General features: G+C 35.1%; 1 protein-coding gene and 1 long non-coding RNA gene across 3 annotated transcripts; one reads left to right on the top strand and one right to left on the bottom strand.

The window, feature by feature from the left end:
- The first annotated feature begins 7 nt into the window (after positions 1–7).
- Positions 8–19,391, top strand: LOC121380032. 2 transcript variants are annotated; one of them, XR_005958873.1, is made up of 2 exons: positions 8–75; positions 18,516–19,391. It is a non-coding gene; the product is annotated as an uncharacterized LOC121380032 (long non-coding RNA). The 2 variants fall into 2 exon arrangements; XR_005958874.1 differs by lacking the exon at positions 8–75 and adding an exon at positions 82–315.
- Positions 5,118–19,924, bottom strand: LOC121380031 (THO complex subunit 4-A-like). The gene is made up of 6 exons (XM_041508757.1): positions 19,606–19,924; positions 13,462–13,629; positions 10,302–10,449; positions 8,761–8,851; positions 7,318–7,498; positions 5,118–6,479 (listed from the first exon to the last, which is right to left on the bottom strand). The coding sequence occupies exons 1-6, from the start codon at positions 19,846–19,848 to the stop codon at positions 6,465–6,467; spliced, it is 846 nt and encodes a 281-aa protein (XP_041364691.1). The 5' UTR covers positions 19,849–19,924; the 3' UTR covers positions 5,118–6,464.
- Between the last annotated feature and the right edge of the window lie 4,345 nt (positions 19,925–24,269).

Here is a 24,269-nt window from a genome sequence, read left to right as displayed (position 1 = left end):
GTTAGGTGGAGAAGACACCATGCCCATAAATTTGGAAATTTCATAATATTTCCAGTACAGTGCCAGTATTGATGGGTATTGCCAAACATTTCGTATTGCGATATATTACGATACAGGAACCTGAATTGCTACATGTACCACGATACATTGCAAGACCAATGTTCGATTTAGTGTAGGGACATATGTAATTCCGTGGGACTTGAATGTTAATTTTTGGAACCATCCATGTCTGTAATTGTCATAGTATGTAGATTACAAAAAAATATTAATCCATTTTTTCTAATGAAGGTCAAGGTCGTTTTGACATTGTTCAAGGTCAGTACCCAAAATTGACTTATAATATCAATGTGAAAGGTGTTTTTTCTTTAGAACATGGGCATGCAGTATATCATTGGGTAGCTTGTGGTGAGTATTGTACCGATAAGTCAGTATTATGTATGGATATGGTATATAGGGTCATAAAACATGTTAATAGCCATTTTTAATTAAATATAGTTTTAAAAATTCTTCTTCTTTCTAAAAACCTGTGCGGATTTAGTTTATATTATAATTTATATATGCCTAAATTATCTCTTTCTTAGGTAGAATAAGAGAATATATGACATTTTTTTAATTATTATAGTGAGCATACTATATTACTTGCTCTCAAATATTATGTGTGCATTTCAACTAAAAGGTTTCACTCACTATTAAAGGCATATTGTCACAGACCACTGACATATTTAATGATATAACAAAGTATTACCTGAACAAAAATAATTTAATGTACTTTATTCAACTATCTTCATAACCACCATACTCCATTTATTAATGATATTTTGTAAAAATAATTGAATTATGGCAATGGTCCATAATTCAAAAAATAAAATTGCCGAGAGGGTTGACATGGATTTCACTCCATCATGGTTCAATTAAGGTGATGCAATAGCTAGATTTGGTTTCCAACAATTAATATAATTTTTAGTTGTTATCTATTTTTAGAGAAATAAGGTCCTTAAATCCGTGATAGTATGCCTTTATCATCATCACCCGACTCATCACCATCAAGGACAAATGTGTGTCTTTGATGATAAAAACATACCATTTTGCATTTTAGAATATACCTTAGGAAATATTTTTGACATAGGAACATTGGAGATTTATTTGGTGATTGTTATCGCAGCCATTTTTTTGATATGGCCACTTTGACGGCCATAAAAGCCACTGTAGGTGTCAGAATTGAATATATTTATTGTTATTTACACACTTAATTACATAGATTTACATATATTGCACATTACACATCTTGTAGCTTACTGCTTAATAACAATGTCATGGGTTTTTTTTTTTTTTTAAATAGCTAACATTAAAGATTTACATAGTTTATACTAGACTAGTATTTCAAGGGAAGCATCAGAATTAATGCCAAATACTGTTCATTGAAGAAGGGTTATGTCCACCTTGTCTCTTTGGGAAAAGCAACTTACATATCTAATTAAGTTGCAAACACTGGTTATTACATATGCCCAATGCACATATTGCAGGCATACACCTTGTAGGACATTATGAATCACATGCACCTGGAATAATTTTTCATGCCAATGACAAACGGATCGAATGTATTTGTCCATTAAGTCATAGTGAATACCTCTTAATTGTGCTTCTCGGATGCCTTCATATGAAGATGGCAGCACTCAAAGTGGTAGCAGATATTCTTGACGGTAGTGAATTAGTGGATGTCCTAATATATACAATGTATATATATATATGTGCTGGAGTTGCTTCTCAGGAACGACAGACTCCTTTTCCAAACGCCGCTAATGTGACGCCTCCCTTCCATTCTACAGTAGAAGGTGTGTATGATTTATATGTCAAGTCGGTCAAAAACTGATGCAATCCCAGAGCTCAATCATGAACCCCGTTCCAGTTTTATTTACCAGTTTTGCAGATGGAAATAAAAGTAATTCTGCTTTTCTGATAATTTGAAAAGAAAACTTCCTTTTGTATGCAAGTATTTTATCATTATTGGTTTCTTGAAACAACACAGACTATGTGACTTTCAATCCATTTGTAAGATTCGTCGACACTTAATGAATACAATGTTGATGTATATGCTGAATTATGGCAAGGTGTTTCAACTTTAAAAAAAAGCATGATAACCATTCATTTCTAAAGTCGAACGATCGAGATATTAAGTCGATCGATCGAGAAAAATAATTTTAAGTCATGTCCTTTCCCAGCCACGGTAATACCGCACATCTCAGTTATCAAATATTTCTATGACGCGTACAGAGTCTGGTGTTATGCCCCATCCTACCAATGATAAAATAAAATGATTTTGTGTGAATAACCCACACCACTTGCGTAAGAAGCGGGAGAGGGGGCACTTTTCTTGATCCAGTAGCAGCAGCGATGGTTTATGTGCCCCTTTTGGCACCTTCCTACGTCCCTGCACACACACACACACACACACACACACACACACACACACACACACACACACTGTACTACTGTCATCTGTTTATGAAAGGTTGGTGAAGCTAACTATAAACTAATGCCTTCTTTTCTTCAAGAAATGGGGGCGGGACGTAGCCCAGTTGTAAAGCGTTCGCTTGATGCGCGGTCGGTCTAGGATAGATCCCCGTCGATGGACCCATTGTGCTATTTCTCGTTCCAGCCACTGCTCCACGACTAGTGTAACAAAGGCCGTGGTATGTACTATCCTGTCTGTCGGATGGTGCATATAAAAGATATCTTGCTGCTAATCGAAAATAGTAGCCCATGAAGTGGCGACAGCGGGTTTCCTCTCTCAATATCTGTGTGGTCTTTAACCATGTCTGACGCCATATAACCGTAAATAAAATGTGTTGAGTGTGTCATTAAAATAACATTTCCTTCTTCATGTAATGATACTGTATAATGTTTACAACAAATGTTCATTATTGTTATGGCCACTTTTCTTTTATTTCCTTAATTTTTGTAGTTATCATTACTCGAAACATAAAACACGAGTTATTTTTATTTCTTCTCGTCTTCGTGAAATTGGAATGCAAAATCAAAAATCATCAAAATCAACTGATCGAGGATTGTTGGTCAAATATTAAATTTTTACAAAAATAATAATAATAAAATAAATAATATTCCTCAAAGACAAACTCTCTTATCACAAGGAAAACCCGGCGTATGAATACCAAGTCTCATTACAGCTAAACCATTAGCACTGCTGGTGAAAAACCAATGTCATTTTAAAAAATAACTTCTTGGCTATTACTAAGCTTAAGAACTTACTTCCTATTCCAAATAATTAGCCTTTAAACATGGATCTGTGCAAAACCCAACAAGCGAACTCTTTGCGCGAGTACACAGAGCTAACTATAAAGGCCCTACTGCCACCCCGAGTATGGTAGATTCAGGCCCGTAGGAACGATTTTGGAAGTTTGGGGGGGGGGGGGGGGGAGGGCATTGACGGATAGGGAAAAACTATATCAGATTTTGGTTACAGTGGCAAACATTGATGTGATTTTTAAAAAAGGCTCACAAGTGTGGGGGAGGGGGGAGGGGCTTTATATACGGGCCTGAGATTAGGCAAATATCTTTGAAAATCTTTCCGACCACAATTACGGCTACCATCTTGCTTTTCAAAATGGCCACCATCGAAAAACAAATATGTCAATATCTCGACTTCCAGGACCCATGAATACTTGGTTTAAGTTGCTAATCCCATGTCTTCACACTCAAAGAATGCAACATAGCAGACTAAAATAACCAACCATGACTTCTTCTATGTAAAATTAAATTTGACACGGATATAAACAAAATAAAATTCCAAGTGTGCTATCAAGTGTCACTTTTAGGTAACCGTATGGTAGTTTTGTCAGCTTCACTGACGTAGAATAATTTCTTATTTATGAAATGTGGATGTCAAACATTAACCGTGTATACATAACAGCGTTCTGGACACACCATTATACGAGGTAGGAGGAATGATTTTTCCAACTGATGCAAAAGGATGCAGATGATTCGTCCACAACCAAAAATTGTTCTTGGACAATTCGTCCACTATAATTTTCATTTTGAATCCTGTACGCTTGATAGTTGGGCAAGGAAGGCAAATCGTCGCCGTAAGAAATTGAGACCTGAAAACCCCAAAGACCTGCAATATGATTGCCATATTTTATCTTTAGGGGAGGGGAGAGCGGGGTAATGCGCACCCGTTAATGTCTTGTCATTTTATGGATGTAACAGATGATAGAACTTGGCTGGAACTGGTAGCGGAATGGAAATAATATCGTTGTTTATTGGTTGGCTACTTCTAACGACGTCACGTTATGGCATTTTTGACATAAATGACGAAATTTTCATCCGGTGTGCATCTTCCAACGCAAACTTCCTAGTAGTAACAATGAAAATCATGTACGAGCGTGTGGACAAATACACGCCTGTGGAGAAAAATGTGTACGGTAATACAGCAATCGCAATGTAGAAATGGTAATTTAGCAAGAGTTTAGTTACTTAGCTTACTAGCTTTGTTTTCTAAATGGTACATCAGAATTATAGGTGTAATTGAAGAGCAATATGAATATAACAACATATCAATAAAGTATTCAAGTACTATAATGGACAAGACGGACAATAACAAGTTGATAGTGCCACTAAAATTTAGTTCGTTTCATATACTAGTAGTGTACCATAAAACGAAAATAATTAACCATTTCAATGGCTAAGAAATATTTTAGATTTATTGGTCTAAATGTTGTAATGGAGTGGACAAATTGTCCAAGGTGGGTGGACGAATTGTACGGTGGACGAACCGTCTGGAAAGTGATGCAAATATATCCTGGAAAAACATTAAGCACATGTGTAACAGACATAAGAAAGTGTACACAATATTATTTTGGTTTATACATCGTAAACATGCACGAACAAAAAAATCCGAGTTTTACTTAAAGAATTAATGAGAAATCCGGCCCAAGTGCTTCAAATTCTCGTTTGCTTAGATCCTTATACATACATGTGTGTGTGTGTGTGTGTGTGTGTGTGTGTGTATATATATATATATATATAATTGTAGCCTACTTTGTGAGCAGCTGAAACTGTAATTTACTTTAGATGGAACGAAAAGTAGGACAGAACAAAAATATCTTGACATACTTTATTTTAAATACTTACAAGGTGTCATAACACACACAACAGATAAGATGATTCCATGATATGAATTAAAACCAAATGTATTTTTTTTTAAATAGATAAAATTGTTCAGTTGGTTCTCATATGTTACAAAGTACTAGTTATTTCGTTATGTTGTGGACCACAATATTTTTCTATTCTTATAATGTGTATTCACAAAGTATATATAAAGTATTTTTAGATTTTGGCATTTTAGCAGAATTTTGTTTTTTTAAATCTTATGGCATGTCCTGGAAAGTAATTAAATTAAAACTATAAACCCATCAGATTCAGTTAATATCCAAATAAATAGTACACCAATAAACATCTAGCATCATTCCGATTTTTTAAAGTTTGTAGTGTACTTCCTCTAGTCAACAGCCTGTTTATATATAACAATCAAGGTTTCTGTAAACTTTCCTAGAAGTACCCAATATTTGTTATAGTATTAAGTGAGGTAACAAAATTAAATGCACGAAAAATAGTTGACATAAAAATACATAAAAGTTTCAATTTAAAATTGATAATGGTGGTTACTAAAAAAGAAATTCAATATAAAAGTCAGAAGATCTATCCTTTCAATAACTATGTTCTAAATCTCATTTCAATATTTATGTTGTGGTTATGCAAATCTTACATATATGCTCCTTTTTCCATTAAGAGCATTTCTTATTCTACCCATCCATATCGTACCGGTAACTAGTATAATGCAACTCTTATTCATTGACAGACTAACACACTTAACTCACACAAAATGATGTTTAATGATAAAGACAAAAAGATTTCACATGAAATGAGATAAAAACATGTACAATGTAAAACGAAAGTGTTCCACAAACACAATGCTGCTAGATGACAAAATCATACATAAAATATTATTTGGCCTTTTGTTCTAACTTTAAACTTTCACTGGAAATGTCGAGCAAAATCGTTACATGTCCATAAAACAACGGAACAGCCAATTTCCCTGAACACTTGATTCATCACCCTCCGTTAACGCAGTCGTCTTTTTTCTTCTTTTTTTGAGAAATCCATTAATTATCTTGCTGCAGTGTAACAAATAAGATACAAAATATAATGTGGGTCAACAGTTTGTACAGAAACACTCATCATTCATCGAATGTCTTAATTACAGATAAAAGTATTTCTTTCCACGATACATATACAATTACTGCACTGCAAATAAATACAGGTCTTTTCATCTTGTTCTTGTAGATCTTACGGAAATGTGTTCTTTTATAACACTTCGTTAAAAAAACCTGCTCCTGTTACACGACCAACATATTATTCCGTCTGCATCATCCCGTCTTGGAGAGTTCTTAATCAATATCCATCTGGAAAAAACAAGAAGTTACAATTATAACAGAGATAGAAGTCATTTTTGACAAAGATTTCATAGATTAAAAAAACAAACCCCAAAAAACATAGAATTGATCAAAGGAAGTCAGAAGAGAGATTTTGTTTGCACACCCAGCCAGTTAATAAAACTGCATTTAAAATCTTAACACAAACCTATCAGGCATAAAATAAGATATTTTTAATAAATAAACCTCCCGTCTTCCATGACATCAGGCTGTGATTTTAATAGGATTCCATACAGTTATTAATCAAATTCCAAGACTTTTAATGGCGTATTACATGATCATTTTAATCTTTTCAGGTCTGCGAGTGAAGGACATTACGAACAAAGTCTTTTCGTGAAGTCAAACTAATAGTGGCATGCAGCACTTAGGGTTTGAATTTGACAGCAGCCAATGCGGCAAATTCCAGTGATGCCCATTTCACATGCCACAATGTACTCAACATTAAACAGTCTCACGGTGAAACTGGCAATGCCTTTTTCCTTTGCATGCTACTAACTGGTCATTATACTCAAAACACAACTCCTGAAAGTTGTTTTATTCCAAAAAATTTTTTAAACGATTCACATTTATTTATTTTGAATGTAATCAAACTGACGCCCTCCATACACCATTATGCTGTCACAGGATTTTAATGAAAATTGCTAATCTTTTTCAGTGTTCTTTCAAAAGTGAAAATTTTCATGAACCTAGTTCAAAATGCTTAAATTTTCCACGAAGGACCCATGTAACAATCCATGACTTGCTATGACCTGTATGAATCCTATACCTGTAAACATCTGAAAGCATTAATAGTAGGGGGTTTTCTAACCTTAGCATTGTATGCATCAAGCTCAGCATCCAGTTCTTCTGCAGTGGGTACTTTCGTTCGTCCTCCCCCACGCCCTCCTCTGCCCCCACGCCCTCGCCCACCGCCGCCACCACCACCCCGGCTTCCACCCCGGCCACGCCGACCTGCACCTCCACCTCCATACCTGTTACCACCGCCAAACCTACAAAACCACAGACCATTTAATTCATATTACATGTTAAAATACTGCTATCAGAAAGTTTTGTTTTTGTTTAACACCACTAGAGCAAATTGATTTATTAATAATCGGTTATTGGATTGTCAGACATTTAGCAGTTCTGAGTCTTAGAAAGGAAACCTGCTATATTTTTTCATTAGTAGCAAGGGATCTTTTATATGCACCATTCCACAGACAGGATAGCACATACCACAGCCTTAGATATACCAGTTGTGATGCTCTGGCTGGAACAAGAAATAGCCCAATGGGCCCACCGATGGGGAACGATCCTAAACTGACTGTGCATCACGTGAGGGTTCTACAACTGGGCTATGTCCCACTTCACTATAAGAAATATAGAATATGTATAACCTGGGTTTTTGCCAGATGGTATGGAGATCGTGGATATATTTTTCTAATTTTTAAATAAATGATAGCAAGGGAACTGTTGTTTAAAAGCTGTCAAAGTCATGAAATGCTGGGACACGGGCAGGGGCAGTTGTAGTCCTGTTTTGTTTCTTTCCTCATATTAACTATTTTCTGGCAGAAAGTCTGATAACTATAATTGTTCTATTAGAATTTGAGAATCTCATTCTATAGTCCATCCCATCCTCCTACGAAAGTGTTTTTTTGTTTGATTTCAGTTTGGCTTGACATTAAGAAGAAAAAGTATAAGCTTTGGAAATAACAAAAATATTCCATTTTTGTGCACAACCCAGACAACAATTGGCTCAAAAATAATAACTTGCAGTAAATTCCACAGTATGAAAAAAGGTGTTCCCTGTGGGAAGGACTATAGTAACATCTTCATTAAACAAAATCACAACAATACAATTAGATATCTGCAGGGAACATACATCACCCTGTTCATTATCGTGTCATGATTCACTATGCAAGATTCAGAAATTGCTGTACAATTTTAAAACGTGAAATATTTACTCTGATCAGTTTCAAATTGATTAGCAAACATTATTAATATTAATAAAAAAAATTGGAACAAAAGATTCTCGGTTCTGTAACATCAATAATAGAAAAAAGCATCCATTCTGATATTATATGTTCAGGCAACAGCTCTTAGAAATATAATTCACATAAAAATAACATTCCTAGGAATATGATATTTAACAATGTAAGAATCCAATTAGAATGTAGTACAGTTAACTTTTGTATTATTGCAAATCTGTTCTGTTCGTATATGATATGACTTGTTCCTCAGGATAACTCTGAACTGAATCTTTAATACTAACCCTCCTCCACCTCCTCCCTGAGAAAAAGCTGGACGTGCTGACGAGCTCTCGGATGCGGGTTGTCCAACTAACTGAATACTCATTGCACGACCTGAAAAATAAACACAGATTAATCACAGATTGAAATAGAGTATGAATTTAAACAATCCATTTTGTTTCTGAAGTTAGTTTTGTTCAATCACAGCATTAAAAAGCACTAATTAATAATCAGTAATTGGATAATTCTGATAGTCTACAGAGTAAATTCACTAGTTTTCCATCAGCAGCAAAAGATTTTTATATGCACTTTCCCACAAACAGTAGCATAGAGCAAACATTTTTACAAATGTCATATTTTATAATAATATTGATGAAAACAGAAGAACATGGACATAAATACAATAAAATAATAAAAACTGGTCACATTTCACAACTAGAAATGTCGCAATCACAGTGGTCAATCAGGCAGTGTTCTCGATGTTCCATTTTGCTGCCCTCCTTTCACGTTCTGCTACCATCCTTTATTTTTCTGCACCCCTCTTTATTTTCCCACACCATACTATATTTTACAGCACCCATCTCCGCTATTTCCAAATGCCCACATAATGATGTGTCCACTTCCCCAGTCTTAGATAAAAAAAATGTGTAAAACAGATTAATGACATTACATCATCATATATGCACTTATTACTAAGGGCTATTTAACTTTTACATAATGCACTCACTATTGGAGAGTAAATCATGGGATCTGTTACAGAACATTACCAGTCAAATTAGGTCATAGTAAATTACTGTTTTGGGATGTTTTGAATCAATCTAATTAAAATTAGCTCCACTATTACATGTGGATCAAACACCAGCCCATTGGAGCTCATGTCCAGTTGACCTTTCATTCGACCAATCAAAACCTTACTTGCAAAATCATGCCAGTGATTTGAAAAGAATTTGAAAACATTCGGGATTATGCCGAGGGTATACGAAATGATTCGGGTGAATTACGAAGTACGCCGAAAACTAATTGCAATATAAAATTTTATGTAAAATTCATTTCAAGACGGGGAAAGAACCTGTGATGGTATATCCATAAAATCTGTTTACCGGTATACTAGTATACAATCCAGAGTTTATTACTGCACTTTTCCCCCTGTTTTTTCTATGTTGAAATAGATCTACAATTTCGCCTATTGCATAAATAGTCTCGCCCGATATTTTTAGTATTTTTATGCTCCCGAATAACACTATAAAAGGCGAAATATAATTGGTTGATATTTAAATTGTTATTTATAGATGAAATGTCACCTGGACATGGGAGTCCACGCAATGCTGTTAGATCTACTGGTCTACTACCAGTAGAGCTAATTTTAATCAGATTGGTTTTGAATGTGCTGTCGTGTACTATAACTGTATTACTGTTTTCTTAATCATAAAAATCTCTACTTGAATTATGCTATTTTAAAATGGAAAGGCATGTGACATCAACATTGGTTGGTTAAAAAATATATTTTTGCACACTGCAAGTATATCTTCATTTTAAGTCTCAGAATATGTAAAACTCAACCTACCATCAAGAGGAACGTTGTTATACTGTTTCTGTGCTTTAACGGCATCTGTACGACGTTCATAAATAACTTCTGCTGTTCCAAGCGATCTGCCCGATCGATCATAGTGGACTGCTGCTTTCTTTAAAGGACCGAACTCTGCAAACAGCTCCTAAAAATAACATGGTTTATAAACAATGTAAAAATATGGGATGGAGCCGAGTTGTAAAAAAACGAAAAACAAATAAAACTAACAGGGTAGGAATTGGTGAATAGTAAAAAAGAGGAAATCTAGGAGTTAAAATGATTAAACGATTAAAATACGAGGAAACACAATGTTCCATAAGAGGAAAACAGCTGATCCGAGGAGAATTCCCACTCCTGTTGTATGGTAGACACTTAATACATTTTGTAAAAATTAAATAATAGAGGCTGTCACAAAGCAGTAAGAAATATTTTCTAAGATGATAAAATGCCTTATGTATCAATTTATCTCCCTTGTGTGTTGAGTTATGGGTTCAAATTATCTCCCTGTGGACAAACCAATTGTCACCGATTAATAACGGCTACAAGTAACAACTCAAATTTATTGTGCACTTTTGTAATACAGACAGGACACACCTAACATGGCCTATTGATCCAACAGCAATGGCAAAAAATCTTAGACAATCAGTTGTCAGTTCACATAATTTTTAGTTAGGTAACAAATTGTGAATTATATTTTGTCAACCCCAAATACCGACCCCCCCCGACCCCCAACCTTTCAATTGTTTCGTTGGTACACGATTTGTATTAATTATTTTTATAAGTAGATCTTAAGTAGAAAGTACACATCTTTATTGATGTATATAATCTTCTATATATATATATCCAAAGGTACCATATAAAGGTTACTCAGGCACCTTGTTCTCATTTGAGTTAACTCCAGTGGCATTGGGTGGGTATTTTCAAGTCAAAAGTTTGTCGAGTCATAGTACAGTCAAATCCACTTAATTGGATGTCGGATTATTGAATATTTCGGATATTTGAATATGTTTGTCCTGCACGGAACCATTTGCCATTATGACAATACAAAATCCAACGGTTAATTGGATGTGTTTTTTAACGTGTTTTCGGATATTTGAATATAAAATTATCCTTGCCGAATGGCAATTGCACGTAAAACATAGGAAAGTTTGTGTTACTTGATGTGTTTTTTTTTAATTTATGATCGTACGTAATACCATACTATCGTACATGCAAAAATGAATACTTTTAATTTTATTTAATTTCATTGTTTAAAAAAAGGAAAAAGACTTACAACAAACTTGTTTTCTTGTTTCTTAAATTATTTCGGATGACTCGTTATTAATCAATACATTTCCTAATTACATCGTAATTAATCCATGAACTCTGAGATTCATCTCAAATGTGACCCAATGGCCGAGACAATGCAGGACAATCAAGGATCAAAGTCGGTCATTCCCACCTTGTTGGCGGCCATGTGCGTTTCGTAAGCAGGCATCCCTTAATCTCATGTCGGCCACTTTTGAAGCAGTGTATGTTTAATCCATAAATAAACACTTGTCAGATATTTTTCTCTATGAATTGTCGGTGACAGTAACAAACAAAAGCCGTTTGCTACTAGTGTTATTTTTAGCGGGATCTTTTGATCACGTGATTTTTCCTCTGCAGCTCACAATGTGAGGCCCCATTTGGGGTGACCGATTATGGTGATTATTGTTTAAATTGTTAAATGCCGACAAAAGGTAAGTTGTAGGAGATTTTCTTTTTTTTTCACAATGTCAACATGGCAAATAAACGGAAAGGAAACGATTTATCTTTGGCTCAGAAATACGACGAGATATGTGCCCAGTATCTAGCCAATGCTAACCCAGAACGAAAAAGACAGAGAACAGGAAAAGCAGCCAATGTGGAGAAGGCCTTATCAGAATGGTTTTCCGTCGCCAGACAAAAAGACATTCCAATATCGGGCCCAATATTAGCGTTTGTGTTTGTGTTTTTCCTTCTGTTACATTGAATAACGGCCTTTCACTTATTTGACTTTGGCCAGTCTAGTTTACCTGTCAAATCAGTTACAAATGCACACAGATAATAGTCAGATAGACGTCCTGGTAAAATACCTGGTAAAATACAGAACATGGAAATGACTACTTATTCAAGATTATATTGGGTGGTTGGGGTGGGGTCTTGTTGCACTTGATTTACAAATGTACAAAGAAGTTAATAATGGCCATTTAATTATCAAGAAGTTAATAACGGCCTTTTAATTATTTGACTGTGGCCAGTCTAATTGAGCTTCCGGTGGTTTTATCTGGGTCATTAGATGTTTAGTCACTTCTGCTTCTAGGCGTACAAACGGCATTAACTGTTGTCTCTTGTATTTATCAAGTTTATAGACAAACTTGATAATGGCAACAGAGTCACAATATGGAACTTGGAATCGGTATTTTATTAACACAAAATACTTACCGGTTTTTGACGAAAATTCCACATGTCATGAGGCCCAAATTGGGAGAATCGTAATTAGGGTTTGCATAAATCAACGAGGTCTTAATTGGGTATATCGTATGTCGAAACTGTACCTTCGGTTTATTGAATATGCCGCTTATTTGAATATATTTTTGTTGCACGAGGCACATCCAAATAAGCGGATTTGACTGTACTTACAAACATGCTCAATCGCATTGTAATGTAATAGAGTGAGTTCGGTTCTGGCACCGTTAATGGGATGGTACTTTCTCAGACGGAAAAGTGCTTTCTGAAATGTACCATTCCTTTGGGATAGTGGTAATTTTTAATTTCAACCCCTGTAAACTTTAGGGAAATAAAATGTTTTTAATTGCAAATCATTTAAGACCGGTTTCCTTCGTAAAGTGACTTTCAGAAAGTTTCACCATTTACCATGTAACCAATTGGCAGTTCATGAGAATTTAAAGTTACATAACTGTTCGTATAAAATATGGTACCCTGAAATGTAAATTTTTCCTGGAATTTTTTTTAGTAGATGTAAAAACTAAACAAAAAGTCTATAAACAGCCCTTATTAAGATGTAATCAGGTAAAAAAAACATTTAAAATTAACATCATTGCCAAATGACAAGCTAAAGTAACATGAAATATGCATGAAGAAATAGTGTTCAGAATATTATTAAGTTCTATAAGTTGATATAATTATAACAGACCTGTATATCTGAATCATTGACACCAAAATCAAGGTTGGAAACCAACAGCTTGCCAGAGGTAAAGCCAGACCCGGTTGCACCACCCAATCGTCCACCGAAATTTCGTCTTGCACTGCCTGTTCCACCTTCATACATGTCATGCTGCCAAACATCTGGCATTTCCTTTAACTAAAGAAAAAAATTATATTATTTCAACATCAAAATTATTATAAGATAGAATATTGTATAGAAGTAATGAAACAATTCACAGCTATTATATGTGACAACAATAAATACTGTGGGTGAAATGATTAATTGCCATTTATGATATTCCAATATTTTGTTTTCAAAGTTTGTATTAGCAACAATTCTTAATGTTTTAAATTGTGTAGCGATCTCTGAAACTAGCATTTCGAAACGCAATACTGAACAAAATATTTCTTGCGTTTGTGATTTTAGACCCACAAAATCAAAGCACCATTTTTTAATTTGGGGTTCATTTCATTTTTTAAATTGGTCCACCAGCATTTCCATAGTATGCATTCTGCTGGGAATTCAGATGGCATACAGTAGTAAGGCATTCTGCCATCCGTGCTTAATTCCAAAGTAAAGTTTGTTTTATTTAACGCCTCTAGAGCACATTGATTTTTTTATCTTATCATCGGCTATTGGACGTCAAACATATGGTCATTCTGACACTGTTTTTAGAGGAAACCCGCTGTCGCCACATAGGCTACTCTTTTACGACAGGCAGGAATCTTTTATTTGCACTTCCCACAGGTAGGATAGCACAAACCATGGCCTTTGTTGAACCAGTTATGGATCACTGGTCGGTGCAAGTGGTTTACACCTACCCACTGAGCCTTGCGGAGCACTCACTCAGGGTTTGGAGTCGGTATCTGGATTAAAAATCCCATGCCTCGACTGGGATCCGAACCCAGTACCTACCAGCATGTAGACCGATGGCCTAACCACGACGCCAGTCGTGCTTAATTCCACTGCATGATGTGGCAAGAGATGGTATAATTTGTAACAGTAGGTTTTCTAGTCAAAACAGTTTTGTTCCTTAGTTTTTTGTTGCTCTTAAAATAGATTATTAAATGTATGTGTGATACACTGATAGCTGGCATACTTTTGGAAAGTATCATGAATACATCAAACTGTGGACCATATATCAAAAATGTATGTTAAATTTTTTTAATGAATCGTCCCATCCATCACCTGGAACAAAATCAAGGCAAGTTGAAGATTACACTCCTGAAATGGTTCTAGGCAAGCCATCACTAATACTAATCTGCCAGCACATATGAATTTAACCAGAACACTTAACATTATTGAAAGTAGGTGCTGTCGGATTTCTTCCTGTAGTGTGAGTGTTAGTGATTAATGTGTCAAATATTTGTTATCAGCAAACTTGAAAATTATCAATGAATGAATCAATGATTAACGACACCCCAGCACAAAAATACACATCAGATACTGGATATCATGAAAGGTAAGTATATACAGAAATATTATTTATACAATTGAAAATTATCAATGAAATGGTACTGACGTCAAACATAGGGTTATTGTTGTATAATTAGTGGGAATCTTGTGGTTTTGGCAAACTGATTGCCTTGTAGTTGTAGTAAAAATAGTTTAAATATAAATTTAGTTAAAACGTCACGTGATAGCTCACCTAACACTATTCAAAGAATGTGATCATCAGCTTGACTTGATTTTGTTCAAGGGTAAAACCTAAGAACTAAACTTGCTCGATAATGCAAAAGAAATTATCACATATTTTTAAGGCCTGTAGCATACAAAGAAATGTAAACCTATAGTCTGTCCCATCCTCCTACAAAAATAATTTGTCTGGTTTGATGTAAGAAGAAAAGTAAAAGTGTTTTGTTAATAAGAATTTATTTTTATTTTTGTGTGCAATTTAAAAAATCGGCTCAGAAATAAATAACTAAAGTAGTGTCGGAAATAGAATAGAAATGATTTTCGTCAATTATTTCTTTCATATTAAACAGACAAGTCAATATTTTGTAAATACCTATTTAATGATACTCCACCTAATTAGCATTCACTTGTTTGGGCTCTCACTGATGTACAAGGTGGTGTTTACTCTTGAAATTAAAATAAATATGTCAGTAAACAGGAGATTTGTGACCTTTATTGGAACAGACTATAACACATTTTGATGGCTATGTGTCAATTTCACTTACCCATAAACAAACTTTTAATTTCAAACCGCAAGATAACTGATTATTTTGAATTGCAGCACAAATTATTAATTTTGACCAGCATATTTAGTGAATATAAATTCAATATAAATACAGTAGAAATTTACACAATCTTGCAACCACTTAAAGGTGTATATCAGAAGTTATATATGAGCATCTGTTTGTGATAAAGATTCTCGAATAAAAATGTATTTTCTACTAGATAAAATCATTTCCTATAATAACTTTTGGGCATATAGTTTAAAGGTGTAGTCTTTAAATGTTAAAGCAAAATTTAATAAAAACATGATTTGCAATAGCTGTCATTATGCAACTTTGAGATAGCACCTTTAATACCAGAAAATAGATCACAAACTCAAAATGGTTCTTGACAGTTTGGTCAAAAGTTACTTATAAATGTCTACAAATATTTAGTTTTGGAGAGGAATAGGGGTAAACCATTATCAGAAACGGTCCCTCACATATTATAACAGCAATGAAATTGACATATGTTGACCAAACTTTGTTGTAGTCTGTTCCAATAAAGTGCACAAATCACCAGTTTACCGACATATTTCTTTTAATTTCAAGAGTAAACACCACCTTGTACATCAATGTGAGCCAAAACAAGTAAATGCTAAATTAGGTAGACTATAATTAAATAGATATTTACAAAATATTTACTTGTCTGTTTAATATGTAAGAAATAGTGGACGAAAATAATTTTTATTCTATTTCCGACAGCACTATAGTAGTAAATTTCAGTTTGAAAAAAGGAGTTCCTTGTGGAACAAACAATAAGTCTGTCCATCTGGTTTTAGGTTTTTTAATTCCAATCAAGACCAGTAATTTAAACATGCATTTACTTTTTAACCACTTGCTACATCCAGCTGCAGGGCTCAAACTTAATAGCAGCTCCAACAGCAGTTGGTATATGAATTACTGTGGGTCAGCAGCTTTACTGACAGGGTTTTTTGGGTAGATGGATAAAAAGAACCCCAATTGCTGTCAGTTGAAGGAATAATGTTTGGTTTTTAATTCTGTGATACGGGTTTAAAATTGCTGTAGGCAGGCTCCTAACTGTATATGGTGAGCATATTGGATATGGCAAAAACCTTTCTAAGTGTGTGAAGTCTATCTGGATAATTTTTCATCTTGTGATACAAAGGAGTTAATTTGAATTATATGTTCTGCAAACTACATCTGGTATAGACCCCATTTCTCAAAGCAGAGTTCGACAAATCCACTAGCCCGACGCCCGTGGCTAGTGGTTTTTAAGTTCGGGCTAGTGAGAAATGCACCCTCCTCTCATCATCGCTTGATCGTAGGTTTTTTTTTCTCTGTTTCTTTCTCTCTCAGCTGAAATTTCGTTTAATAAATTTGATTATGACATTCGTCATCGAATAATATCAAAAACGCAATCAGTATATAATAATAATAATCCACTTGAGCTAGGTCTGCAAACTGCAGTAACATGCTATCTCTACATCAGCACAGTTACAGCATGCATTGTTTACCTTTCCTTTTCAAGTTTCTGGCACAGGAAATAAAGTCTAATGACATGCGTGTTTTGATTGGTTAAACACGTCACGTGGTAGTTAATCTCGCACATATGTTTTAGGCTAAGAACTTGGAAATCACCAATCGCGACGACAGGTTAATCAAGTAAACCCCAGCCATGCTTTGAATTTCAGTGTGTTTTATTTACCTATTGTTTTCTAATTTAACACTTCGCTAACATGTGGTTATCGGCAATCAGGAAAACAATTTACTTTAATGGTAACCGCATATGCAATGACTCGGCTTAGCCTATTACGTGTAGCGGTTTGGATAATACGTCACAGCTGCCGATACAAGATAATACCTTTTTTGTTCATCAATTAACAGCGGATTAGATGTCGCCGTTATATTCTTTTGATATCGGTCCGACACGGGATAATGCCCTGTATTTGGCATCACCGTTCCTGGCGACATAAATAGTAGGCCCTAAATATATAACCAACTACCAAATACACTGAACCATCTATTACCGTGTGTCACACTGTCGTACCCTCATTTAAATTTAATTATTTTGATAGTGTGTTTAGATACCAACCAACAGTTTGCTCAATTAATGATGATGGATCACACTTGACAAAAGACAAAACGTACGACACGACAAAAAACTGAAAGATACAACATGATTTAAGTGTGTTTTATTTTACTGTTATACTCGTAAATGTGTAATGTTACAAAAATTATATAAAAATCCTGTTATAATTGATCAGGAATTTGGGCTAGTGCTTTATCTTGGTGGGCTAGTGGTTTTCACAAACCCACTAGCCCTGTGGCTAGTGACTTTTCAAAATATTTGTCATACTCTGCTCAAAGCTAATGGTTCAGCCATGATTCAAGGTTCAAATTTGATTTCAGAGAGGAACTTAGCATTTTGATTAATTATCTCTAGAAAATATGTTTAACTTAACTTTGCACATGAAATAGTTTGACTGTAAACAGCATTTCTGAGCATACTCCAACCACCAATAAGAAATTGTGCTATGGCATTAAAAACCAGTCATGTTTTAAATAGTGTGAAAATTTTTACAATAGAAAGAATAACCTCCATCACTCCTTTGAAAATCATAATAAAACAAAAACCTTCAATCATGGTTTAAGCTGTCATTCTGTAAATATGAACGAAATTGTGTTATTAATGATGCCAAGATGATTGTTAAGGTAACAAAAATTAATCAGGATTACTACAAATTTTCATTTTTAAATTGCAGTCATCTTTTTATTTTGTCCAGCTTAAACCTTGATAGGCTCTGTGTGTATTCAATTAACATTTAGTGGAACCTCTCTTACCACAGAGCTTCCCCATTGCAGGACAGAGATGTCAGACTACATGAACACTATGTAACATATCTGAGGCACATCCTCACAGCCCGACATGGATCCACCAGCAAGATACAGGACTAATGGTCTGGGTTGAAGATCAGACAACTTGAGCTTGCATCTTGTCAGCATTATAGAACCATGGAATGGAACTTTCAAATATACCCCGAACCTCTGTAGATCCAATGGTATTAAAAATAACTTTCCAACTTTTTATTCATAAATTTGGAATAAGAAAAGACCTCTAATTGGCAATAAAACAGGATGCACACCAGTTGATCGAAAATCCACACGTCAATGTTGTTAGGTGGTTGATGATTGTGTATTCAATAATGAATTGAAGTCATCTAAGTTTTGTTCATGAATGATGTTAAAAGTTTTGTCCATTCACATTGTAAAGAAATATGACTTAAGTAGAATTAAATTTCTTCTTATTGTTCAAATGCAAGTCATTGGAGCTTGTACATTACAGCATTCTTGAATTCAATCTTGCTCAAACAGGAATAACAAAAGGCTGCACATTCCTCTTCATAGAATAAAATGAAACTGTCACATATAATTAGTCCCAACTTCTTTATTTAGATATTTCAAGAGTCAAAAGTATGTAAGAATGTTCCATCATTTGGGTTTTTTGTTGATGTAGATATCCACGAAAGCGATGTTGTCTTTATTATTTCAGTGTCAAAAGTATATAAATTAATGTTCCATCACATTGTCAGTTAATTGATGCAGATATCCATTGAAAGCAATGTCTTCTTTTTTGTTTCAGAATCAAGTGTCCAATATTTTTCTCGACAACATGGAATGCAAATCTGAATAAATGCCTCAAATTAAAACTGCCAAAGATGGCTTACTATAATAAAACTATTTATGATTTCCATTTAAATTTTATTACAACTATTATAATTTATATGAAGAAAAAAAAACTTGGGGGGAACAAAAGAAGCTAACTGACAAGTCAGCTAGCCCACGCGTCAACAAATAGGCTACCATGATACAAATGGCACTGGTATATAACCAGGACCACTGGGGTTAATCTGAATAATTGTGGTTGTTGATGAATTTCTCATCGATGTAATACCCTTTGAAACTGCCCTCCTGATGGACGAGGTCTTCTACTTTGAACACCGCCTCGAAAGACGCCGCTCCCGCCTCTACCACGGCGTCCGCCACCGCCGCCGCTACCACCTGAGGCACCTCTGTATTGTCCTCGACCTGAGCGGCCTCTTCCTCCTCCTCGCTGTCCACCTCTTCCACCACGGCCTGGTTTGTTCTTGTTTTGCTTGATAATGTCATCTAAACTCATGTCAATTTTGTCTCCCATGGCGAAATAATGAAACGACGAAACTAAAAAAAATGTCGACGCGTGCACACACAAAATGGCTACAGTGGAAAGGTTTTGCACCGTATGGACCGCTTCTATTAAAACTAACAGTAAACCTAATACATCACCAAGTAGCCAGTCGATTTTGCCAGACGTGAACGCGTTAATTTGATTGGGCAGGGAAATTGAGTGGGTCGAGGGGTGTAAAACAACAAGTCATACAAAACAAATTAGCAACAAAAACTAAATATCGTAAATTTACTTCTGCGAGTAGCAGTTAAACCGGTCATACGTTTACGTGTGTTTGGCTTAGATCTCGATCTATTTCACGCATAAATTTACATAATTACTGGGAAGATGGCATTTTAAACATGAAATAAACTGAAATATGTGTAGACCTTGAGATGCTTGCATCGCAGGATCGAACCATCTCGGTGGATCCATTCACCTGAGTGGGTGTTTTCTCTTTCCAACAAATGCAACTCAACTGGTCAAAACCTGTGGTATGTGCTTTTCTGTCAATGGGAAAGTGTATATATAAAAGATCCCTTTTGCATTACGGAAAATGAAGCGAATTTCCTTTGATGCATGACTACGTGTCGTTAAACAAAACAAACAAGATACGTAGGACTACGTTTAGGCATTCCTCATTCTGGCACAGACGTTTTATCAGAGTTTAGGGCCTATGAAATTCTTTGAAGCGAACCATTTAAGAATTGCTGAACGTTTTCAAAACGTTTTATGCAAGACATATCAGACGAACAGAAGAAAATATTTTATTACACTCGCACAAGAATTCCCAATATTCCAAACACTAAATAAATACGAAAAATGTTATTATATCATCAACTGCCCTAAAACACAACTCATTACAGTCGCACAACTCTGCTCAGATTTGGACACAGCACGAACTAGTCTTCTAACTAGACCCCCTGCCACTTAATAATATTTATTTATTTTAATTAACCAAATATCGAAGAACAGACAAAAGACAATAGAACCTGTTACACTACATGTACTTTATTAGACAAGAGTTGTAGTTTAGTTTTTTGATGTTAGCGTTTAATATTTTATGTACTTTATTTTTGCTGGTCAACCAGACTATGTTTTTATTATACATATATGAATATGGAAATAAAGTTATTGTATTGTATTGTATTGTATTGTATTGTATTTCCTGATATATGACGCGCCACTGGCTACAAATTAATGATGTTTCATTACTATGGGCTTCCCCTAATTTGATCTTACAAGTGCCTATTTTTATTTTTATTTTTCGTTTTTGTTTGTGCTTGAGTGTGTGAAAATCTTGTTTATAATCTTATCGTTACAATAAGAAAACAACAGGCGACACCTATAATACACGCATTTTTACATGACTTGGACTGGAGTCGTGGTTAGGCCATCGGTCAACAGGCTGGTAGGTACTGGGTTCGGATCCCAGTCGAGGCATGGGATTTTTAATCCAGATACCGACTCCAGACCTTGAGTGAGTGTTCCGCAAGGCTCAATGGGTAGGTGTAAACCACTTGCACCGACCAGTGATCCATAACTGGTTCAACAAAGGCCATGGTTTGTGCTATCCTGCCTGTGGGAAGTGCAAATAAAAGATCCCTTGCTGCTAATCGGAAAGAGTAGCCCATGAAATGGCGACAGCGGGTTTCCTCTTAACATCTGTGTGGTCCTTAACCATATGTCTGACGCCATATAACCGTAAATAAAATGTGCTGAGTGCGTCGTTAAATAAATTTTTTTTTTTTTTTTTTTTTTTTTTTTTTTTTTTTACTAGCCCAGTGCTTAAAAGCGTTCCAGTCAGTTCACTACGACTGGTATATTAAAGGCCGTGGTATGTACTATCCTGTCTGTGGGATGGTGCATATAAAAGATACCTTGCTGCTAATGAAAAAATTTAGCGGATTTTCTTTCTAAGATTATAGGCCTATGTCAAAATTATAATTACCAAATGTTTGACATGCAATAGCCGATGCTAAAGAAACCAATTGATGTGCTTTAAACCCTAATGGTGCCATTAAACAAAACACATTTTAACTTTAAACGTTTTTTTTTTTACATGACCTACAACTAATACTGTGAGCAGAATGATAAAAATACATGGTGAAAAGATTTTAGACCAGCTCATTTTACTCAAAAGTCGCCATCGCTTTTACCCGAGAGAGAGAGAGAGAGAGAGAGAGAGAGAGAGAGAGAGAGAGAGAGAGAGAGAGAGAGAGAGAGAGAGAGAGAGAGAGAGAGAGAGAAAGAGAAAGAATCTTCAGTAGAGAGAAAGAGAACATACAGAGATAACGTTTGTGTGTGTGTGTGTGTGTGTGTGTGTGTGTGTGTGATTGGTGTATGTGTGTGCACGCATGCGTACTTGCTTTGTTGTCTTTATCTCTGGTTTCTTCGGTTAATTCGTAAATCATTTGTGACTAAATCTATAGTACAACGAATTTACACAGCCCAACTGACCTGTGCCCCACTATTTATTTTTATTGTTGTTATTATTATTATTATTATTATTATTATTATTAGTATTATTTAAATGTATTATTTTTATTTTTATTTTTATTATTATTATTATTATTTTTTTTTTTTTTGGTCAAATAATATTTGGGGCTGTGTTTGGGCTGAGGAGTTTTGGTTATCGACATTTATCCATAATATTAAAATGAGATATGCCACCCACAATTAAAAATTCCTAGATCAAACATAAATTAAAACAACATACAAACAACAAACAAAAAAACAAATAAATACATCCACAACAAAGCAAATAGGTCTAATAATAAATAGAAAAATATTTTTAAAAACCCGAAACAAACAAACGACAACACAAAATAGCCTGATAGGGATTTTGCCTTCTCCTTGCTCCAGTGCCGCTATTAGGTACTAATTAAATGGGATTAATTAGCGTCAGACCGTGGATGATTAAAACATACAATTGCAAGTAGTAATGAGGCTTCAGGTTACAACGAACACATAATGGGCATTACTGTTAATTAAATAGCTATCCAGCATGTGTATTTCATTTCGTACAGTGTCTAAATTGTGACACGATTTTAAAACATTTTTAACAATGCGTTTCAAAATTAACAGAAAGGGGCGTAGCTGGTGTAATTAAAGTGGTATTCAAGCTATGAGCGGCAAACCAGTGAATAATATGCTAGAGGAGTCTGGAAAGTTATATTTGGTACTTTACACATTAAACTAAAAACAAATATATATAGGGCCTCTGATAGTTTTTAACTTACTTAATATATTTATTTAATATATTTTATTCTTTACAAATATTAGACAGAAAGAACGTTTTTTCCTCTGTCTCTGTTTCTCTGTCTGTTTCTCTCTCTGTTTCTCTGTCTGTTTCTCTCTCTGTCTGTCTCTGTCTGTCTCTCTGTGTGTCTTTCTCTCTCTGTGTGTGTGTCTCTCTCTCTCTCTCTCTCTCTCTCTCTCTCTCTCTCTCTCTCTCTCTCTCTCTCTCTCTCTCTCTCTCTCTCTCTCTCTCTCTCTCGCTGTTTCTGTCTCTCTGTCTCTCTGTCTCTCTCTTTCCCTCCACTGCGGGCATGCTGTAAGCTTATCGTGGTGTACGGGTGTAACAATCTCTTTGAACAATTTAATGGCCAACACAACACAATTCTCCTTTTGTGGCACCTGGTTTGCCATGAGGTGCATCCTGTAATCTTGGACGATGGGGTCCTGGTGGTTAAGTTGGGGCGTATCAGGGCTTTGATTATTGCCTACATTTTAGTGGTAAATACTGATGCTGAATCGGGCAATATCAAGGAAATTATTCTGTCTGATAGAAAAATTGGAGCAGAAGCCATAGAATTCCCATCCCGTGATCCGTCTGTGTAAACAGGGCTGTATTCACGGTACCCGTTTTGGATTTCCATGAAATGTTGTTTATAAATATAATTATGTTATTGTATCTGTGCCATCTTTCTTCAGATGCACAATATCGAATACAATTTCGGGTGGTTTCATACACAAAGGTGGCAAAACAAAACATGAAATCGTTTCCAAAATGTCAGTTAAACTAATGCTCAAAACAGATAAAAACTGTTTAACGCGAAGACCAAATGTTCAACGGCATACCGCAGAGAAAGCTTTGAATGTCTAGCACCCAAACTAGGTTCATGTGCATCCAAATATATTAGTTTTACAGACCCAGTTTCGTATTTACAAGCTTTACAGTATATCAAATTAGAGCCTCCTTTGGTTGGGGTGTTGATTCGAAAGTGTGTCTTTTTATCCATTGCTTATAAAGATACTATATTTTGTTGGGTACCTAGACATGTTGGCATTAAGGTCAATGAAAAGGCAGACTTTGCTGCCAAGTCTGCTTTGAATTTGCCCCATGCCAGGGTTGGTGTTCCTTCAGTGATTTTAAATATAATATTAACCAATATATCTTTTCGACTTGA

This window comes from Gigantopelta aegis, chromosome 8, assembly GCF_016097555.1.
Source record: "Gigantopelta aegis isolate Gae_Host chromosome 8, Gae_host_genome, whole genome shotgun sequence".
Classification (NCBI taxonomy): Eukaryota; Metazoa; Mollusca; class Gastropoda; order Neomphalida; family Peltospiridae; genus Gigantopelta; species Gigantopelta aegis.
This window is presented reverse-complemented; position numbering and strand designations above follow the sequence as displayed.

Excerpts from the sequence above, each read along its gene's own strand:
- LOC121380031 (XM_041508757.1), bottom strand. The coding sequence starts at position 19,848 with ATGGGAGACAAAATTGACATGAGTTTAGATGACATTATCAAGCAAAAC. Across the intron at positions 8,852-10,301 it reads TAACAACGTTCCTCTTGATG|GTCGTGCAATGAGTATTCAG; the intron begins GTAGGTTGAGTT and ends TTTATTTTTCAG. Across the intron at positions 7,499-8,760 it reads CAGGGAGGAGGTGGAGGAGG|GTTTGGCGGTGGTAACAGGT; the intron begins GTTAGTATTAAA and ends GTGGTTTTGTAG.